Here is a 23319-nt window from a genome sequence, read left to right as displayed (position 1 = left end):
GACAAGTACAGCACTTATTAGTTATATTCCGACCACAGTGAACTGGGGGTATATGTCAGTATTTTCAGTCAGATTTCTGGTCCTTATCAGAGAAGAGAAAACAACAAGGAAGGATTGCAATGTACACAGAAGGGAAGCCCATGGTGCTGGTTAAACTAAGACAGCCATTATGGGAATCGATGCGATGGCTCAGCAGGTAAAAATGCTTGCTGTGATGTCTGACAACCCCAGGATACGCATGAAATTGGAAGAAGAGAACCAACTCCATAAAAATGCTTTCACACACATAGAAAAATCAAAAAAAAATTACAGATTGATAGATAGATTGAATGGATGGATAGACAGGCAGACGGACTATAGCTCCCTCAAACTATTAAAATAGATCGAGCAGGTTATCTAGCAAGCACACCTATTAGCATTTATTCAAACAAATGAAATCTGTAGAGAAGAGATTTCTGCAGGCACATGTCTGCTGCAGCACTATTCAAATTAGACACGAGCTAGAAATCAGCTAAGGACCCATCGGGGTGACTAGCTCGGCTGGGAGTGGTGGTGCAAACCTGCAATTCCAGCACTTGGGAAGCTGACTGATGCTGGAAAAGCCAGGCTGGGCTTCATAGCCAGGCTCTAGCTGAAAGAAACAAGGAAGCATGGGCAAGGAAAAATGAAATATGATTCCACAAAAAATAAAAATCTTGTCAATTTGCAAAGTCATAGATGGATCTGAGGGTCATTTTAAGTGACAGAAGTCAAGCAAGGAAGAAAAGTCCAACATCCTCTCGTTTCTATGCAGGTTCTAAAAATGTTGATCTCATTTCTGTGCACAAACTAAATACTGATATTATGGGAAAGCATGGTTGTCAGAGGGTAGAATAGGATAGAGGTGGGCAGCCAGGAGTCAGAGCAATGAGTGGTCACTTATAAAAAGATAGGAATTGGAAGTTCTCTGTGCTGCTGCCAAGCACTGTGACCATAGGTAAGGACTTTGTCTGTGTATTTCTAAAAGCTTATTTTGAATATTTTCATCACAGAGATGTGATGCCAAAGAAATAAATATGTTGAACTTGTGCAGAATCACCACATGCTGTCAAAATGCTGTGTATAATTTTTATGCACTGCTAAAAAGATAAATATTTTTAAAAGAATACAATGAGGTTTACCAGAAAATGCCAATTTGTATTTTGGTATTGTGAACAAAAGTTTTAATTTGTAAAGTGAACCATCCCACAATGTGTGTGTGTGTTTTCGAAACATCATGTTGTAGGTTTACATAATAAATACGTTATCTTTTGACATGTTTTAGAGTTAAAAATCAATAGATAAGAAAAGGTCTCTACTATTCATCTGGAGTAGTCTTATATCCTTTTTTGGAAGGCAGAGGCTCATCTAGATTCTGTCTGAATATAGAACTGTGTTCCCTGTGCAAGAAAGATCAGCAAAGGAGATCATGTGGACAGCATAGTTATTTCCTCCAGGCAAACCACAAGTACTCAGGATGCACACAGCCTCCCTATTCCAACACCTCCATCCTCACATATAACAGTTTGAAACTGACTTCAGAGAAGCTGAGAAGTCAACTCCGACCTCTGTGATTTCCTACTGCACTTTTCTATTCAAAGACATAACGTGTGCTGCCCTTGTCTTCAGCTCTCTCAAGGATGATGCCTTTCCCAGGGTTTTAGGTAAAACAGACTTAAAAATCAGAAAACAAAAGTGATCAGTAAGACCCCATGAGATTCTATGAGTACAATAAACAAAAGCTTGGTTTATCTTTCTTCAGCACTTTCAAACCTACCATCATTTATTTCTGCTTCACATCTATTAATACCAAAGTATGCCAGATTCTTAGTGACTATATAAATGATAGATCATAAATGCTAATGATGACATAGTAAAGAATGTATCTGCTTACTGAAATGAATTCTAAGCACACTATGTTTTGGGGGAACCATGTGCATTTATAAAAAGATAAACTGAGATACTATTAATAAAGGACCAAGAAATAAGAAGAACAAAACCTCACGAAGATATGCTCCAAAGGCAAAGGCATGGGAAATAGGGCTGGTTCAGAGACGGGGGGGGGGGGTAACCAGCTATCATCTCCAGGCCACATGAATAAGCAGTGAAAGCCGCCAACTGAATATTAGGAAGGAGTAGCTGTAAAAGGCAGTGGCTCAGGAGGACAGAAAAACAAACTTCAACAAACCAGCTCAAAATGAGTCCTGCAGGAGAAAGCTCGGTAGTCACTGATCCATACCCCTGCCTTTGCTTCTGCTGGGCACATTAAAGAGAAAGACTCCAGGTCCACAGGAGCAAGAAGGGTATAGTGTGGGGTGTGGAAGGGTGAGTGGATTTGGACAGGAAGCGAGAAATACCCGGGAATCTGGAAAAGGAGCTCTGTGGACTAAAACACAGATCCAGATCTTTGCACCAAGATGATGTCCTATCCCCAGGGATGCACTTGAAAAAGATGTAAGAGAATAAAAACTGAGCAAAAGAGCAAAATGAAAATTCAGTTCCCTTGAAAAGCAATTCTTTTTGGGAGGGGGGTGTTTTTTTTTGTTTTGTTTTTTTTTTTTGCTCTTCAGTAAACTTACTTCTTCAGCTGATGTCCCAATCCAAATCGCTCTTTTGTAGAAATCTGAAAGACGTCGACCGTGGGCACTGGAAAGAGGGGAAACAGAGTTCAATATTGACTTGAAAATCAGTCACAAAAGATGACTGAGTTATTAATTGTGTGCGTGGGCATGCGCACCCACACACATCCAAAGTACGCACACTCCTCTTGGCAGCATTATTTAAATTACACAGGGTTAAATATAAGATCATAGCAGGTTGTGTATTAACGTAAATATCTGCATATGTTGATAGGTAGCATATAGAAATATGACAAGCAATCTCAAAATAAGCAATTGTTCCAGCAACCATACTTAGGACAGTTCAGACAATGTTTTGAAATTATAAATAAAACAGGCTAGTATATGACACAACTTTTTAATCAGTGGGAGATGAGGATAAAGCACAGACTTAATTTTCACTCTACATGCTCTCGATGGGGTGCATATTTCATGAGCTGCATGTGCATATACATACATAGACACATACATGTATGCATGCATGCATACATACATGCATGCATAATGTGTGTGTATATATCTAAATAATTTTTGAAATTAGTGACTTATCGTAAATAGCTATTTGGAGAAGTGGAATTGATTATTTAATTTTAAGGGTTTTAAATTTGAAATGTTTGTTTGACATTCAAGTAGAAGAGTGAAAACGGCAATAAAATATAAAAGGCATTCAAGCAGAGGTACGCATTAAAGCTGCAAGTCTGAAATAGCCATCATATACACATATGTAAGATCATAACACCAAAACTACTCAGGGAGGAGAGAATGCTGGGAAAGAGGCTGCACATGCCTGGGTGTCAGGCATCCAGCAAGGAAGCCTGGTGAGGCACAGCCAAGAGGGTGGAGACTCCAGAATACACGTTCACTAAAGGCTCTCAAGGAAGGGAAACAACAGATTAACAATGAAGATGAGGTAAGATGACTACTCAGAACTGGTCACAGGACTATTTAGCCATGGTACAGCCATGATTGATTTGTCTGTGCAGTGATGGCCCCATAATCTGATCTGAGTGGATTTTAAGAGAGGAAAGGAAAGAAACGAAGGGAGCAGAGCAAACCCTCTAGTAATAAAATCTGACCAGAAAGAAAACAGTACTTCAGGGCCAGCTGAAAGGGAATTTGAGGTCAAGGGTTTTATTTAATTTTCCAAATTGAAAAAATAAATGTTTCTTGGTGAGAATCCTCTGGGAGGGCAGAAACGTTACAGGACAGAGAGGAAAGGACAATTGAGGAGCAGTGTAATGACATGACGGGGGAGGAAAATCAGTGCACAGATCACAGTGACACCACACGGGCACCAAATGTGCCAGGAATAATAAGGGTTGGGATGACTAGAGCAAGTCCTGCCCTTCGAAAGGCCACAATCAGATCACACAGGTTCCACAGTCCTCAGCCCATGCTGTCCTGCTCAGGCTGGAGCACTGAATTCCCCAGACACCCATCAGTTCTATCCTAAATATGGTCTAATCCTTCCATAAGACATCAGTCCAGTCTCCTGTGTCCAAACAAGACGTCACTGTATTAAAAGAGAAATCCTGGAAATTCAGTGCAGGGGTTTCTTTTAAAGGAAAAGAAAACAAGTAGCTAGAGAGATGACTCAAGAGCAAAACGTGCTTACTGCTCCAACAAGGGACTCGGGTTCAGTCCCTCGCATGCACATAGTGGCTCATAAATGTCTGTAGCTCCAGCTGCAGGAGATCCGACGCTCTCTTCTGGCCTCTGAAGGCACCAGACATGCACACGGTGCTCAGACATGTATGCAGGCAAAGCACTCATAAAATAAAAATAAATCTTTAAAAATTAAGAAAATCAGACACATTGTGTCTCCCTAAGGTTTCAAAGGTATAATCTTCTTTCTCACAGGCAGATAAAAAAAAGGGACTAAGAAGAGAAGAGAGAGAAACCTAAAGGGCACTGGCCCAGTTTTAAAGTGTAGCAAGGTCCAAAGACACTAGAAGAATTAAAACACTTCTAGGTAGAGAGTGTGTAAACCACATAGAGAAAATGGCAACATTTGACGATGATGTTTATCTGGAATATGTTATAGGTAATTCTAAAAAGAAATAAACCCAACTTTAAAACCTAATCATTGCATAAAAACCTAGATGATAAATGTCAATGCTTTATTAAAATATTTAATCTTAAGGAAACTAGAGATAATAAATATTGACTCAGTCTCTAGAATGCAATCTAAATGACCTAAAAATTTAGAGTATACCAAACAGTTCTCAAAATGTTACTTTAAAAATATTCCAAAGCTCAAGAGATGAAATGACTAATACTGTTAAAATGAATGCAATTAACTGCACCTAATTCTATTTAATGCATTATATAAACAACAGTCAAGGAAATAGCATGGAGGACACAGGGAACCTCAATCCTATCTGTAATTTTCATTAACTCTAAAAGCATTTTATAAAACATTTTAACAATGTTTTAAAAACTTAATAGTGTCCTCAAAATCAGTAATAATGAGCTGAAAAATATCATAAACTCTAAAGTCGGACTAAGCAAGCCAGTACTTGTGGATGAACTCATCTAAAAGAGTTAAGCTTCATCAAAAGAGAAGGGGGAAGGAGGGCACAGCCGTACTAATACATAAAACTAGAAACTATGACAAACATCCTTTTCTAAGAAAGGTAAACGTCACAACTTTAGAAATGCCTGTGACATGGTCATTCCTAAACAGAATTCCTATAGCAGTACACCAAAAGCTCAGGAAATATGACCAAAAAGGGATGGAAAGAACGCAATGGGGGAAGACAGTCATGAGCAAGACTTCAGGACAAGACATGGCCAGCCACTGGTCTTGTGGACTCACTAAAGCTGTGGCTAGCTGCAAAGGATCCTTGTAAGACTGAGACCCTGCTCAGAAGGTCTTCCCCTCACTGAGGATCTACAACAGTATTCTCTCAAGCTGTGGGTCATGATCCCTTCAGACCCTTTTGGGGTCCGAATGACCCTTCCACAAGGTTTGTCTTAAACTGTCTGCATATCATATATTTACATTATGATCCATAATAGTAGAAAAATTCCAGTTATAAAGTAGTAATGGAATAATTTATGGTTGGGTGTCACCGTACATGAGGAACTGTATTAAAGGGTGGCAGCATTAGAAAGGTTGAGAACTACTGGTCTAGAGGCACGTTAATGTTTCCTTCAGTGTTGTAGCCACTGATAAGGTGCCTATGTTCCAGTAAATAACACTATACTCATGCTCATCCAAAGAACCATAATTAATCTCAGTGGGAGACATACACATACACACACACATGCACACGCACATACACAGACACACATGGACACACACACACATGGGACATCAAAGTAGGAAGGGTTTGTTGTCAGAAGAAGGGCTTCAGCAGAACAGTGAGGGAGGTGAGAGAGGATAATGGGAGTGAAAATGCTTGAAAATTCATTCTATACACTCTGATCATGTAAGCATAGGCATAGAGATATCAATAATGAGATGCTTTAAACAAAAGAGCTTATTAATGACAACTGTTCAACTTTTTCAACAAAGCAGGGTTTGTGTCTTTAATCAGGAACTGGACTTACAGATCAACAATTCTATGTAACACATATTATCATAACAAATGTATTCATGTTTAAAGCATATACAATAAAAATTATTTCTCTTTAATTTCAAAGTGTAAAATGTTTGTCCCTTTTCTTTTATTCACAGAAAGATTAGCCCTAACTAAATACTATACTTCAAATTGGTGCTGTTCATACATTTCTAGAACATAGAAGTAAATACTTTTCAAAAAAGAACTGTTAAGTAGGTCAATCTAAATCTTGGATTAGTCACAAATTTCTACAGGTTCCTTTTACTATAAATATGGATATCTTCCAAGAAAAGCTACAAAACACCCCTAAAGAAATAAAGTCTCATTTAATCACACTCCCACCTTTTAAGGCTCAGGGATCATCTCATAAGAGTGGGCAGAAAAATTGTAAGAGACAGAGGTACTAGATGCAGACAGCAAGATGAAGATGGTGTTTTCTGGACATGGCAGGCCTATTGCACACATGAATTCACAGTAGCTGCGACTAAATGCATAAAGCTGAGCCAAACAAAATCAGAATGGATGGGAGAGACTCACTCTGTCCCCCTTCTAGTTCAGGGGATCCTGGCAGTGGATGGCTACTGTCAGAGAGAAAGTGAGTTTTCTTCAGGGAATTGAAAGACTCCCCAAGCTCCAGCTGATGGCCCATGCAACCAGCAACTAGCAAAGCATTAAGTGAGTTTGGAATTTTAAAAGAGAGGAACAAAGGAGAAGGGGAAGGAGAGATTAAGAGGGAAGCCTCATCAGGGGAGGAAAGGAAGGAAGTAGAAGAAAGTAGATTTGACCAAAATACATTGTGTGCAAGTATGAAATTCTGAAACAATAAATAATAATGTAATTGCTGTCAACAGTACAACATTGCCTTCTGAATAAAATTTAATACAATGTTTTTTCACCATTTTACTTGTTTGCAATAATTAAAATCATAAGTCAAGATAAAACCTACTTATTTGCCCTGGAATAACTGGTTGTCTCCTTTCAAGCACAATATCTCTACCTCTACTCATATATTATACGTAATAGTCTCTTTGAAATCCAATTCCTCCCCAGTTTTCAACAAGAAAGTCATAACTGTTTTAGAAATTTACTATTAAGATGGATATGGAAGCAAAAATTGAAAAAGCCCCCAATTTAACAAGTGTATGAGAGAATTATGAGAAAATCAACTAAGCCAGGCCTTTCTTATGTTAAATGGAGGAGCAGTAAAGAAGATGAAGAGAATTTTACTATAAAAAGAAGAGTATGGGCTAATGTCCTACTCTCGAAAACAATGGAGAAATGAGACTAACCTGGGCCATTTAAATACTGTGTCAGTGAACAGTGCAATCGGACGATAATAGGTTCTGTTCGGATCACTTCCCAAGCCACAGCAATCTCCTCCTGCACAAAAAAAATTGAAAAGATGAGTTTGACATCTTTTAAACCTTAAAATAAAAAAAAAAACAAATCATGTCTTTTAAACTTAGGCTAATGGAATGCATAAATTGTAAGGACCTATAAATTATTTCAAAAAACAATGTTGTGTAAAAAGGAGGCCAAAGTATTCTTTCATTTTTGCCTTTCTGTATGACAAATAAAATTGAGAACTTATATAATGAAGCACTCTAACTAAAACACAGATGGTTCAGGATGTATGGAAAAACAATGAAAACAATGTATGATCTCAGCTTCATTGATCAGTCTTCATAAATCACTTGAAGAAAAGCAGAGCATGATGGTGCTAAAAAAATACCCAAAGCTGAGTGTCTTAGAATGAAGATAAATCCCTTTAAATATATGGGTCATATTATAGAAATTGACACTTACATCCAGAAAGCTGACATCAATGTGCAGGTCAATATCTACGTCATCAATAGCTCCATATTCCCTGGAAGCAAAGATTATCATGAATGTTTTCATTTTCTTTAGTAGTTAGTATGTGACTGGTTGTTGTAATTAAAAAGATAGTCACTAATTCAGATTGTTGACTCTTTTGTTTGTTTCGGTTTTTCGAGACAGGATTTCTCTGTGTAACAGCCCTAGCTGTCCTGGAACTAACTCCTGTAGACCAGGCTGGCCTCGAACTCACAGAGATCTGCCTGCCTCTGCCTCCTGAGTGCAGGGATTAAAGTTATGAGCTACCACCGCCCGGCTCTAATTGCTGACTTTTAAGATTAGAAATGACCTTGTATATGAATAAACTAACTTGGACTGTTATCTTTTTGTCTATTTTTACAACAAGACAGATATATATTATGCATGCATTTGCATACATAAATTTAAGAGTTGCTTGGTTCGTGGTACCAAAGAGTCCCAGTTCTCTGAGTCACAATAGTATCCCCATGTGACTTCTCTAGTATCCCCACCCATTCACCGGACAAGGAGCTGACTTTAAGGGAAGAAAGGAGTTTCTGATATGAACAAATAAGAGTGACATGCAATAAAATGCTAATGGATTCTTCTTCTGCCATGGACATGAGCAGCTTGGAAACTGGTCCAGGTGCTTTTACACGCACAGCTCCGTGGTTTTGTACAGATAACCTAAAGTCTGACACAGTGGCAAGCAGCTAAATAACGACTATATGAACCACATAAAGGCATTCCAGTCAATATCCAGTGTGGGATTTATTTTTCCCTTGTTTTTCTTTCTTTTTTTAATGCATATGTTAAAACAGCACTCTGCCTGTGCATTCTATCCCTGGGTTATATAAAGGCATTATGAAGGCCAACTTATGTGCAGCATGGTTCTTAACTTATGTAATTTATGTAATTTATTGAAAAGAAAACAAAAATAATATTCTTAATATACATGTCCATATTTTTATGTGCTCATATAATTCTTATGGAGTTGTGAATAGAGAATCAGGGATAAAATATGGAAATAACCAAAATTAAAGAAATGAATAGGCAATACTTAAATTGAACTCATAGTTGGTAGAAAATGTTCTGAGTATTTTATATATATATGATAAATTAATGTCCACAAAGCATGGCTAGTGATTTAGATCAACTGGGAGAGTGTTCACTAAGCATACATGAAACCTCGGGATTGACCTCCAGGTACCGCATAAATTCATGAATGGTGCTGCATACCTGAATCAACACTCTGGAGGCAAAGTCAGCAGGATCATAAGTTCAAAGTTATCCTTAGCTACATAGTGAGCTCAAGGTCACTGTGGATTATGTGGGAAATCAAGGAGGGAAAGAGAGAGCAGGAGGGAAGATGGGGTCGGACAGAGAGAGGGGATACATAAACATTACAGATACTATTGAATTGTTTTCGCTGTGTTTGATTATGCCTTATAAAGCAATAAAGTGGCATACATCACAGCTTTCTGGCAGTACTGGTACTTGAATAGGCATATTTGTCGGTTATTTATACAAGCATTAAACTGGCCCAATAGTCAATAACCACCACTTTGTAATGAATATTAGATTAAATAGCAATGAACAATATCATTAGGTACTCATGATAAGCATGTGAAACAAACACTTTAACATTAATATTAATGAGGAAATTGACAAGCAGGTATGGTCTTGTTGGAAAAAGTATGTTATTGTTTGGACTTGTTTGAAGTGATTTTGAATTCACTCTCTGTCTCTTGTTTGTGGCTGGAGGTGTGAGCTGTCACAGCCTGCTGCCTCCATGAACTCTGGAAAACTAAGCCCAAGCAAGGGGTTTAAAGAGTCGCTTTGGTCACACTGTTCTACCACAGCAACAGAAAATTAACTAATACAAGATAATCGGGTATATTCAAGAGAAGCTTCTGGGGAAGAATTGGTCTTGGAAATAACCATTCTATTGACAAGGGTTAATCCTATGAAAATAACAAGGCATGGATGCAAAACTTTACCAGGATCAAGATATGAAGAGGAATTATTGGAAATAATTCAACTGAGTAACAAATAACGAAGAAATACTTATACGACAGTATGCTAATGTTAAAAACTTCTGTTGGGCCAGCAAGGCAGCTCAGTGGGAAAAGATCCTCGCTACCAAGTCTGACCTGAGACTGATCCCTAGGACACATGTGGGGGAAGAAAAGAATCGACTCCTCCAAGCTGTCGCTTGGACCTCTTCAAGCGAATGCTCACTGGCACACTCTCTTATGCGTACGTACACACACGTACACACACACACACACACACACACACTAAATGTGTTAAACAATGGGAAACAAGCACTCGACCTTCCTTTTTCGATTGCTTCATTTCTAGTTTTATTAAATCACCTTAATTTTCATGTTTTTTTTCAAATGCTCAGTAAATGTATATCTGGAAGACCTTCCCTCCCTCACTCTCACAAACCTGAACGACTATTGTATAATAAATACAGTGTCCATTCTAAGTTTATTTTATAAAAATGTATACCTAACCACTGACTAAAAAGGTGATACTAATCTACGTTTTAGAAACAGAAAAAAAATGTACAAGACTAACTCTTAACAGCATCATTAGAGAACATGAGTCTTGAGAGAAAGGGTCTTACTGTGTCGCCACAGTTGGTTTCAAACTCCGGAGCCTTCTGATCCCAGTCTTCCCAAGTGTGGGATTACAGGTGTGAGTCCCAACACCTGGCATTAGTTTTGCCTCAGCCTCAGTCTAGTCTTTCCCATATAAAGTATATATTTTTTCTTGTTATTTCTCTCTTTTGATCAAATTAGTGCTTTCTGTGGTGCTCTTCAAAATCACAGATTTAAATGGTTGCAAGAGTGAAGCTACTGTGAACCAATTAAACCACACCGATGCACTGGGTTCTTCTGCATCATAAATACTGACAAAATGCTTCCTCAGAAAGCTCTACACACCTGTCTTCTCATAACAGTAATTTTTGTAATGATGACGTCGAATGCATGGGATGACTTATCTGAGACAGTCAACAGATTACTTACTTAGCTGTTATTCGAAGGGTTAGAGTGACCTATAATCACAACAGCCCATTTATCAAGATTGCTGCTTCCCACTTCTTTGTCACGATGCCTTCTCTTTCTCTCCTCTTTATAATTGCATTACTAGAACATCTTAGCTTGAAGTGTGTGGGTAAGAGGCAGAGAGGAAGGATTCAGACATACACAAAATCCTAATCCACAGTGGATTCTCTGTAAGTAGCTCAAAGGACCCAATAGAAAGGCATTATCAGAATATGACATGTATTTTAAAAACATCCATTGTGAACATTAAAAGTATTAATAGTCCACGGATGATTTCCTTGGATTTTTCCATCAATAGTTTCTTCCCTATTTCTAGTATGATTTTTTTTTCTAAAGGAAGTGAGATCCTGAGCTACCAGCCCTCTTCTTCACCACGGCAGAGCCCTGGAACACTACTTTAAGAAGGCAATTAGCAGTGCTATACATGCATATATCTGGAAACGGTTACACTCCTTTTTGTTTTGAATTCAGAGTTCACAAATGGCACTGTGCAGATACAAACTCATCTTGGTGGTGATGCCCATTTTACATAATGCCAGTAATTTCATGTTTCCCACTGGAAGACACAAAGCGTGATTACAGTTTGTCCAGATGGAGTGACCTAGTTATCAAGACCACTTCTGTATCCAAATCACTGTCCACGGCTCAGATCGGCAACAGAAACGCACTGAATGCTGACAGATGAAAGCAATTCGAACTGTGACTGCGATCTGGATGCAGGACTCAGTTTATGATGAAACAATTTTGTGTACAGCCTCAATTTATTTGCTGTGACAAGACCACGTCAAATTGAAATTGAATATTCCCCCCTTAGTTTTGAGATGGGGGAAATTACAGAAAAATAATTTACTGTGGTTTGTTTACCCTGGAATGGCGGGTCTAGGAAAATCTGCTACATAATGGTCCTCTCTACCCACAGCCCGATTTCTGGCTTTTTAAAGAGCTTCTCCTTAAGTCGACATATTTTGAAAATTACATAATACTTAAGATACTGACAGGTGATAGTGATTACCTGAAAATATCTGCATACGCCAGGATCAATGACAGGAATGAAGAGCCCACGGCCCTGTCTGGGCTTCATAATGGGCTCAAGACACCTGCAGCGCCCCAGGACAAGGTAGAAGGTGTAGCCACTTAGTGATATGATGTAGCCCAGCATGCCCAGGACCCTGAATCTGATCACTAGCATTTTAAAAGGGGAGACGTGTTTATTGTCAATAATCATAAGTTTATGAAGACACTGTGAGAAACTGGTCACTGCCTTTTCCTGTTTTTAATGGCACCAAAGAAATGTTCCTTAGCTGGGCACAGGTGGCACATGTTCTTAATCCCAGCACTTGGGAGGCAGAGGCAGGTGGATCTCTGTGAGTTTGAGGCCAGCCATGGCTACAGAAAGAAAATATCCACAAAGACAAACAGACAAAGAAGATGGAGGGACGGATGGGGGCACAGAGAAAGGAGAGATAAACGGTTCATGAAAAGCCATGGGGGAAAAATCAGTAGGTAGCATCCCTCCATGGTGTCAGCATAAGTTCCCGCCTCTAGGCTCCTGCTTTGCTGTCATGTTCTGGCATCCTTCAGTGTTGGACTATAAAATGTAAGCTGAAATAAGCTCTCCCACTCCCCCCCAAAAATAAATGCTCATGAGACTTTCAAATATATATTAATATACTTAATGTGTATACTATACAGAATATTAGACTATACTGGCTTTTCTTCTCTAAAAACCTCAGTTTGTTCAGTAACCTCAGTTACTGTTACTATAGTTAAAACAACTTGATCAAGATTATTTGTGAGAATACTTATTATCAAAACATTTTAAATATCTATTTTTTCCTTATTAACTGTCAAAAAACTATAGATTTATATATACACAATTCTACCCAAGATTCTTGAGAAACAAACATTTACTGTTATTGAACTTCTCCTACTTCCAACCACTAGGCAGTGACACTTTGAGAAGCTCCGTAGGAAGAAACACACACCTTCCTGTGACATCTGAAATTCCGCAGCTTGCATGTCTATCTCTGCATGCCTACTCAGTGTGTGTTTCTGCCCAGTGTGGGAGAGATGTTTGTGAATGGGCCAAGAAATATGCAAACTCAGTCACCGGGAAGAAGTCTTGGCAAGATTAAAGCTTTTCCAAGACTGTTATCCAACACAGCTATAAATTGCTCAAAGAGACAAGCTGAGAAGACTTTAGATGCAGACGAGAAGGCAATGCAATCTTTTGTGAGACAAAACAATAGTGCAGAAGAGGACTAGAACAGAAAGCTGCCATGACTTTATGGGCAGCTTAAAAACCGTTGCTTTTGCCTGAACGAAGTCCAGGCTTTGGGAGCAGAGATGAACACGCAGAATCTGATAGATTGAAGCCTACATCTCAATTACATTTGTGTGACTGGAAGACCCTTCCCCTTTTAGTTACTTTGTACTGTACATGTCCTCTCAAGGCTTCCCTGATTTTGACTTACGGAATTTTTTTTAATACCCTCAACTCAGAGAGACTGTCGAGAATCGATATGCTAGATAGGATACTACACACCTGCAGCTCAACATCTTCCTTTGATGAATAACAGAATTCTGTGTAGGCTCCCTTGTGTGGTGAAGAAGCATCCTCAAGCTCTCAATGGCTCAACACTAACGGTTTGTACTTCACCCCACAAGGGACCGAGGGAATGGGGGCTGGTCTTGGTCATGACTGTGGTGCCAAGGGGGACAGAATGCAGAAGGCACAGGACTAGAGACACACTCTCCAGGATTGTTGTATGTCTATGCCAAGTACCAAAAGGGCCAGGCAAAGAGAACACAATGCCATGACAGGACAGGGAGAAACGAGGAGAAGGCAGCACTTCCTAGGAATGGTGTAAATGGAAAGTTATAGGTTTAGAAGAATGGACGTGGATGACCTGAGTTATACCTAAGGCTTTTTCTCCCTTTGCTTTATGTTTATTTTTTGTTTTTTACTTTCTCTTAGGAGGTACTGGCCTCATGGTTATCAGTCTAGTGATATTCATTTATTCTCCAAGTATCAGATCTTCAGAATACTCTTGTTCTCCAAACGTCAAATCAGAAAGACTAATCCCAGCCATCCATCAGTAAAGGCAATCAAAATGCGCCACTCCCACAAACCTGGGAGCATCCTGCCACAACATGCCTTAGCTACAGTAAGAGGCTGGGTACTCCAACAATGCCAGTATTTTAGAAATGAAGTGTCATCATAAACGAAAGATCGGAAGTTTGACATTTCACAAAGTGACTACCGAAACCATGTCTTTCCAGGGGAATGAAAATTTCTTTCCATTTCTAAAATTCCTCAACTCAGATTGTTTCCAAATGACTAGTTTATGAACACACAGCTAAAGGACTGCATTTACAAGAGAAACACGCACATGTGCATACTGCTATATGATTCAAGATGAAGCACATTTACTCCAAGCAGCAGATATTTATCCTATAGGATCTAACTCACCTCCCATTCACAAGATTCTGCGTCAAAATCATCCTCAACCCTGACATGCATGGTTCCATGCAGCCACTGTTTTGTTTCTTATGTAAGGACGGATCGAGGTTCCATTATCAATTTTAGTAATCTATTACCAATTACTTTTTCCATATCTACATTTAGCCTGCATTTAAAAGGGATTTGCTTCTGCCGAGGCAATCAGCTATTTCTATCTCTTATAAAGAACTCAGATGTGGTTAGCTGCCTTTCTCATTAGGTATCACATAAAAAAGAAAAAAGATGACACCAAATAGCCTATTGTGCATATTAAGGTGCTTTTGCTCTTCAAACCCCATTAAATTCCTTATAAGCCTCAATTAAGTGAAAGAACAGTTAATTAGAACATTCTGGTTTCAATAGACTTGGAACTCTGCGAGGAATATTCCAAGACCTTCTACCTAATGGGTAGTTACCCATTTCCCAGTGTGTCTGGGGCCAGAAGACTGGGCTAGGCTGTAAATTCATTTTATCTATTTAAAGTAAATTGAACAAGTTTTGCTGTGGTCTACTTCATGTCAAGAGACTTCTGGAGATCATTTGTTCAGCAACCATCTTCTATAGCTAGGAATAAAATCTGGACAAGGCAAGACCACAGCTTATATTGAGATTTAAGTGGGATCAAAACTGTTGTAAGGGAAATAGGCAAGGAGAAAAAAATCAAGTCATTTATGACTTTTAGGCATTTCATTTGGTTGGAACTCTAAGCACTTTTATGTAGTTGTAGCACATCATAATTGTCAATACCATGCTATTAATAGAATACTAATAGGGATCACCAGACTTGCCAAACCATACTTATAAATACTTCGTGAGGAAACAAAACTGTCATAGTCTTATGACAGCTAAGAAAATGTGGGAATGTGTTTTAGAATAAAACTTAAATATAATAAACATCAACTAAAGCAATCCTCTAAGCAACAATATATGCTTTAAGGGAAGGATGGGAAGCTGAATTCCAGGTTCAATCATATTTATATTTCATAGCCTTCTTTTAGTGGGGAGATTATTACATTCAAAATTAAAATTTTAATCCTTAGCCATGAGAGAAGTACAAATCAAAACAAATCTGAGATTCTATCCTACACCTGTAAAAATGGCCAAGACCAAAACCACTGATGACAGCTTATGCTGGAGAGGATGAGGGGGAAAGGGAACACTTTTGCATTGCTGGTTGGGAATGCAATCTGGTACAGCATTTATGGATGTCAGTGTGGTGATTTCTCAGAAAATTAGAAAACAACCTACCTCAAGACCCAGCAACACCACTTCTGGGTATATACCCAAAGGATGCTCAATTGTACCACAAGGACATGTGCTCAACTATGTTCATAGCAGCATTATTTGTCATAACTAGAACCTGGAAACAACCTAAATGCCCTTTGACTGAAGAATGTATAGGGAAAATGTGGTTCATTTACACAATGGAGTACTACACAGCAGAAAAAATGATGAAATCTTGAAATTTGTGGGGAAATGAATGGATCCAGAAAACATCATATTGAGTGACGTAACCCAGACCCAGAAAGACAAATATACCATATGTACTCACTCATAAGTGGCTTTTAGACATAAAGGGAAAAAAAAAGCAGCCTACATTTCACAATCCCAGAGAACCTAGACAACAAAGAGGCCCCAAAAAGAGACATACATCGATCTAATGTACACAGGAAGTAGAAAAAAAGACAAGATCTCCTGAGTAAATTGGAAGCATAGAGACTATGGGAGAGGGTAGAAGGGGAGGGGAATGAAAGGGAGGGGAATGGAGAAAAATATATAGCTAAATAAAAAATTAAAGTTTTAAGTTTCCTAGAAAAATTCTACTATTGTAGGAAAAAAAGAAGCCATAGTTTTGGATAATTTGCCAGGGGCTCCTATACCATCCTCATGCATACACTATGTAACACTGAATGTCCACAGTACTTGATCTGGACCACACAAGAGACCAGCTGTGGAATGATCACAGCTTCTTAGCTAAATTTTGAAAAGCTGTAAAAACTCCATTTACTGAGTATAATCCCACCATTGTCAGCTTCATGCACCTCCAAAATTGAGAGAGATGCTCTGGGGACTCAATCCTCACTTATCCAGGCTAGAGGTGGCAGTGAACTGTTATTTCCAAAATCGAAATGAAATATTTGGCAATCATAAATTACTGATGTGTAGACTTCCAAAGTAAAAATATTTGTTCATCTTCTCGAACTAGGGTACGTCCACTGAAGAGTGACAGCCAGATAGTGTGTCCTGTTCACACACTTCCCCAGTGTCTGCCACTGGAGACAGTCAGGAATCCACCTTGTAATCTATCTTGTGCCATCTACCTATATGATGTGGAGTTCCAGAACAATGATTTGAAAAACAAACCAAAGCAATACCACAAATAAAAGGCGGTGCCACAACTACTCACAAATCTCAGTCCATTTGGTAAATTATTAATAAAGCACAGAAATGTAATAGCGCTGGATACACAGAACACAGGCTGAGCCATCTATGTTGAGATCTGAGGAGGGCTTAAGCAGCTGACCCTCACAGTGGTGCACACAGGGAGGACTCCTCGACAAGAATCAACCTGTACAAGCGCTGGGTCCCCTGGTCCAGCTGGGGTGTTTGGTAGGTAGGGCTGGAATTGAGGCCAGGCTGTTAAAGGAGCCTAGAATTCCACGGAGACCCAAAGACTACACTATATGCAAAGAAAGCCACCCTGACTTCTAGGTGCCAGCATAAGGACACAAACGACAGATGAAGACCATAGGGAGGGGAGTCTCCCAAAGCATTAAGTATCATAAAAAGTAACTAGAAAGTTTATTACCAGATATTAATTACAGACTAAAGCACACTATCATTCAAACCACATGTATTAAGTCTCCCACCCCTCTCTTCAGTGGGCATGTAACCTGTGTACTATAGTTCTGCATTATTTGATTTCATTGTTTATAATGACACGGCCCTGACTTACAGAAACATCTATTATAGTGAACAATAATGGCACTTTTTCTGCTTTTAGTAAAGGATCTTGCTATACAGAGCCACATAATCTTCCTAGTTCAGCTTTACACTTGTGAAATCAGGAGTGTATGCTGCCTTACCCAGATAAGTATACATTTAAAGACTGCTGCTTCTTAAAACTCACTCTCAAAATGAATTATTTCTTTAAGGAACTAATTTAACTTTAAAATAATTTGTAACAAAAAAGTCAGAAAGCTGTCATTCTGCACGAGGAGAGACACAATACAACCAACCCCTCAAACATTTCCAAACACAATCACAGAAAAGAATTGTCCTTGAAGTTACTCTAACAAAAAATTCCAACGGCTTATGAAACAGTGTAACATTCTGAAGCTGTTTACCTGAGAGAAACTGCATGTGGTCCATAGATCTCTCTCACTGCTGACAAATCAGCCTCCAGCTGAGGATGCTTATGGAGTTCGCCATCATAGTTCACCTGCCGAAAAGGATAATTCAGAACTAAGAGACCACACAACCTGTGCAGAAGCCCCTGGCCTTACAGGTAAGCTGACAGCATCGGCACAAAGCTCTTCAATCCACTTACGGCTAGGACAATTCATTATGTTTTAAAGTTAGAATCAGACTTTCTAAATTAACGTTAAGAAGATTCTCCCTGTAATTATAGTCTCCTTTTTACTCATTTATTTTATATACACATATATAGGTGTTGTGTGTATGAATATATATATATATATATATATATATATATATATAGTCTGAGCATGTCATGCTTTCCTATTTAGTAGTCCATATGTATGATAGCATTAAAAATAAAGATCTATTTGTTAACATAAATAGTTAGCATGCTGATTTCAATAGGAACTCAAACATTTTCTTCGTCATTTCTTCACAACTTTCTTGTTCCTTGTATACATGCCAAGAACCAAATCAATATTTATCTTCCCTCTTATTCAAATATGTTAAGTAGTAAGCAATAGATCAACATATACATCTTGGATAAGAACTCCAGAGAATATGGTTGGTTGACCAGAACTCTCTTTTACCCAAGCATAGATCTAAAGTCCTAAAGTTGATAAATCACAAGACTAGTTCTATCATGTCTGTAAGAGGTTAGTCATCAAATTGAAAAACCTATTGTCAAACTGTGATGTCCTTCTTAATCTGTTACTTCAACTTACTTTTCTTAAATATAGTCTTTTGTCTCTTGTGGTGGTGTTCAAACTGGAAAAGAAATCCTAAGCACCAGAATGTGTATTTAAAAGTTTATGGCAGCCGGGCGGTGGTGGCGCACGCCTTTTTAATCCCAGCACTCGGGAGGCAGAGGCAGGCGGATCTCTGTGAGTTCGAGACCAGCCTGGTCTACAAGAGCTAGTTCCAGGACAGGCTCCAAAACCACAGAAGAAACCCTGTCTCGAAAAAAAACAAACAAAAAAAAATTTATGGCATACTAGAATATCCTGCAACTGACACTGTGGAGTTTTTTTCTCTTCGTTTCTCTTACTCTAGCCTATTTACTGTGTTGTGGAGCAATCCTTTATATGACATTCATTTCTGCTCAGTATGACTTATGTCTTCTGTTTCTATTTGCATTATGTATTTCAAATATACATCTGCGTGATGGAGTACGCCAATACATAATGCCTTCCAATAGCAAGGAACCGGGGACTGGATTATTCCTTTGTACTTCCACCGCACAGTTACATCCCAGGAGATACATCCTTTCTACTTCCAGCCTTTTTTTTTTGTGATCTGCCTTTCATTTTCTAAATTCATTTTATAAAGAATACAAATGTTTGAAAGGAGTGAATGACTGGCAGATAGTCTAGAAACCTTTTAGAATGAACAGCTAGATGGAAGAAAAGCAGCAAATTCCCCTCTGGAAGAAGGAGCAGTGCAAACAAAACATCAGACTTGGAAGGATTCTTTTGCATACTGGATACAGTGCTCTCTAGTTAGGTAAGTGCCCAGGAGCTAGTAAGTTTCTCCGTGGAAGAGAGCCTAATTTACTATGGCCACATTTCTATTGCCTTGTCCATGTCTGATTCAGCAAGTACTGATTTTTTCTGAATATATGCCATATAAATTCTTTTCCATAATAAATTTATCTTTAAAGGTCTATTTAATCATATTATGGTTCCATCGCAGGACACAAACTATAATAGCATTTGATCAAAGAGGTTATAGAAACATAATAATATACTATATTGTTATATCCTAAAATCAAATGCTCAATTTTAAATTTAAACATTATTCAGGAAAAGTCTTGCGACTTTTTATAACACATATCTAACATATATGTGTTATGGGATATTAGTACACTGGGTGAAAATGTATTGCTGTAATTGATGTAATAAAAAGTGAACTGCCAATAGCTAGAGAGAAGTTAGATGGGACTTCTGGGAACAAAGAGGATGCTGGGAAGGAGATGCAGGAGACATGAAAAGAATACAGGAGGTGCAATATGGAAGAGAGATAATTCCACATGATAGAATATAGATGAATATAAATAGGTTAAAGTGACTATAAGAGGATAGGAAGATGGCCAGAGAGAGGGAGGAGGAACAAGAAGGTAAATGCAGGATGTCCTTCTGTATGCTGCAAATGTGATGCTTTTATTAGTTGATGAATAAAGCTGCTTTGGTCTATGGTAAGGCAGAATGTAGCTAGACAGGAAAGACAAACTAATTACAGGGAGAAAGAAAGAGGAGTCAAGAGAGATAACAGCAGCTGCTGGAGGAGTAAGATGCTAGAGCATTATCGGTAAGCCACAGGGCACATGGCAAAACACAGATTAATAGAAATGGGTTAACTTATATGTAAGAGCTAGCTAGCAATAAGCCTGAGCCATATGCCAAACAATTATAGTTAATATAAAGCTTCTGTGTCATTACTTTATAAGTGGCTGTTGGACCAGGCAGGACACAGAAAAGCCTCCAGCTATAAGAAGGAGCGATGGAACATACAGACTATGGTGAAAATAAAGGGGAACCATTTGAAGGAGGAAGAAGACCAGAAAGAGGGTGAGAAAGAACATATGGAAACAGAGTAGAATGGTATCTATATGTGAAAATGTCACAGCAAAGCCTATTTTCTTGCATGCTAACCAAAAATTTAGTAATAAAGAAAGCAGTGTGAAAGCCCAAATGATAATCAAAATCAAAGTGCAAAATCTCTATAATTAATTAAGACAGCAAATGAGTGATCGCAGTAGAAAGATCTGCAAAGGAAATCTTAATTTCTGAAAACGTGTAGAAAGTGAAAACAATCTATTCATGTTTCCTCCTTGCTTACTACAGCCTGAACAACTGCTAGGCTGCCTCCTCCCACCAGGACCACACAGCAGTGAAAAGGGAGGCGGGGCGACGCACCTGCCCTCCGTAATAAAACTCTTCAGAGTCATTGTCGCCCTCGGAGTCCTCCTCCACCGTGCTGTTCTGCCGCGACTCCTTCAAGTGAAAAAAGAGACAGTTCCAGCGGTCAGACAAACCAGGAAACAGTGGTAACAGACACGTCCTGGCAGACCAGGGTTGTTTATGCGGTGCACTGTTGGTACAACTTCAAAACAGAAGCGGGTAAGGGAGCTAACTTTGTAGACACACTTAGCTCCCTAAGAGAAGTTGACTAAAAGTGAAGCTTCCTGCAGTTTGCTTCCAGGGAGGTAAATATTTGCAGCTTCACATTTAATGAACATCAAAAGCTCTGTAGAATCAGCTATGCTCTAGGCTTTCTCTGATAGAATGCTTGACAGGCTCACACTAATTCAATGCTTATTAAAAAGCTTGTCAGCATTATTTATCCAAGATGGTTTCCACTTCCACTGCCAACACAAAGCAACAATATGAAACAGGAAACTTGGATTGAAATAGCGGGGAAAAAAATCGAATCATGCAACTGGATATGAATCATAATACAAAGAGAACTTCTGGCGTACTGAAATGATTTGTTTGGAAATTCAAATTTCACGAGGGTGTTTAATTTAATATGCTTTAACTCAATGTCTGAGTTTTTAATTAACTGAGCCGAACATCTGTCATATTATCTGAAGCACAATGAAAATCCACGGTGGTATTTCTATCACTGTCGTGATTAGCAAAATTTGTTTGTTTGCTTGTTTGTTTTTTAGGGAAAATTTTGAGAAGAGGAAAAAAGCAGCATTTCCTTCAGGTCCAGATCTCTTATCATCCACGTTGCTAATAAGACCTAAATTTCAAGTTATTGAGCCAGTATGATAATCAAGAAGAGGGGCTTTGTATGAGGTGACATTATAACAGGTTTTGGTCAGTGAGAGCTTTCTTCAAGATGTAATTTTCACAGTGGATGTAAGGGGGGATCTCAAAGAATGGTGTGATACTAACAGCAAGGAAGGGTCATATTGCAAGCATGACTTTCTTTTTTACTTAAACTATTTTTTATTTATTTTGCATACCAGTTTCCTCTTCTTCATTTCCTCCTGTCCCCTCTGCTTTCCCATCTAACTCCATCCCATCCACTCCTTTTCCATCTCCATTCAGAAAGGGACAGGCCTCCCATGGGCCTGCACAGAGCATGGCACATGGAGTTGAGTCAGGACCTAGCTCCTCCCCTTAGGTCAGGTAATCCAGCAAGGGGAACAGGTTACTAAACTAAGCTAAGCACCAGGGGGAGGTCCTGTCCTCACTGTTAGAAGCCTTACTAGGAGACCAAGCTACATGATTGTCACACATACAGAGGGCCTGGGTCGGTCCCATGCAGGTTCCCTGACTGTTGGTCCAGCATCCATGAGCTCCCGAGAGCTCAGGCCATCTGTCTCTGTGGGTTCCCCCATCATGACCTCCCTGGATGGTACAATCCCTCCTCCCTTTCTTCTGGAAGACACTCAGCATAGTGCTTGGCTGTGAATCTCTGCCTCTGCGTCCATTGGTTGCTGGATAGAGTATCTCTGATCGCAATTAGAGAAGTTACCAATCCGGTAAGCATAACTTTCAATCCAGTTACTGCTGTCCGTTGTACTTTCTCTATGTAATGTCCTGATAGCTATTTGCATATCAAAGTAAAAATTTTTAAAGCATGGATATGAGACAAACTTGTTTGAGGATTTTTGATAACAATGAATAAATAAATAAAAAGTAAATAAAACCACTGGAATATGATGTCTACCCTTGTGTCTCTACTACTTTGGCTTAAAAGACCAGACATTCTACACACATAACTGTAAAGATCTCATCAAAATTATTCATAGCCATGTATACTTGTGATACAAGGCATATGGGTGTTTTCTGTCAACTACATTGTTATATATAAAAAATGAAAAATGAGTTACGTGGCATGTATATTTTATTTAGATTATTTTCTATTAATTGATAGCAGGAACATCTTCTGTGGGGTTAATTCTAGGTCAGTGTTAGCACCATACAAAAAGTCGTCTCCCTTTCATTCACCGTACGTTACTGTAGCATAAACAAGACACTAAATGCAAACACTGGTAAACTGCAAGCACTATTAAAATAAAAAGTCAAATGAAATAAAATTTACATACCTCCCCATTTTCCTTTTGTAGTTTGGATCTTATGGATAAACAACAGTTAATATCATTTGTTTTTCTTAATTCTGCAAGAAAGAGGTTTTTAAATTACTTTGGACTTTAGCATATTGTTTGCCAAACATTCATGAGTTCCTAGGTAAAACCATTGTAGGCTTTTCTCCCCTTTTGTGGAAGAATTGAGAGATATTTTGAAGACAGATCATGCAAGTGCTTCTGA

The 23319-nt window shown here is 38.7% G+C and overlaps 1 protein-coding gene across 2 annotated transcripts in view; it reads right to left on the bottom strand.

Annotated features, from left to right (window-relative positions):
- Parp8 (poly(ADP-ribose) polymerase family member 8) overlaps positions 1–23319 on the bottom strand; it is a 165299-nt gene that overhangs the window by 48929 nt on the left and 93051 nt on the right. For both annotated transcript variants that reach the window (XM_075976032.1, XM_075976031.1), the window contains exons 6-11: positions 23097–23167; positions 20950–21027; positions 17962–18056; positions 8009–8069; positions 7492–7582; positions 2598–2664 (exon numbers count right to left, since the gene is read on the bottom strand). In XM_075976032.1, the coding sequence (XP_075832147.1) occupies positions 2598–2664; positions 7492–7582; positions 8009–8069; positions 17962–18056; positions 20950–21027; positions 23097–23167 (463 nt within the window). The remainder of the gene's footprint in view (positions 1–2597; positions 2665–7491; positions 7583–8008; positions 8070–17961; positions 18057–20949; positions 21028–23096; positions 23168–23319) is intronic.

This window comes from Microtus pennsylvanicus, chromosome 6 (assembly GCF_037038515.1).
Source record: "Microtus pennsylvanicus isolate mMicPen1 chromosome 6, mMicPen1.hap1, whole genome shotgun sequence".
In the NCBI taxonomy this organism is placed as follows: domain Eukaryota; kingdom Metazoa; phylum Chordata; class Mammalia; order Rodentia; family Cricetidae; genus Microtus; species Microtus pennsylvanicus.
The sequence above is the reverse complement of the archived record's forward strand: the minus strand, read 5'-3'. Positions and strand labels throughout refer to the sequence as shown.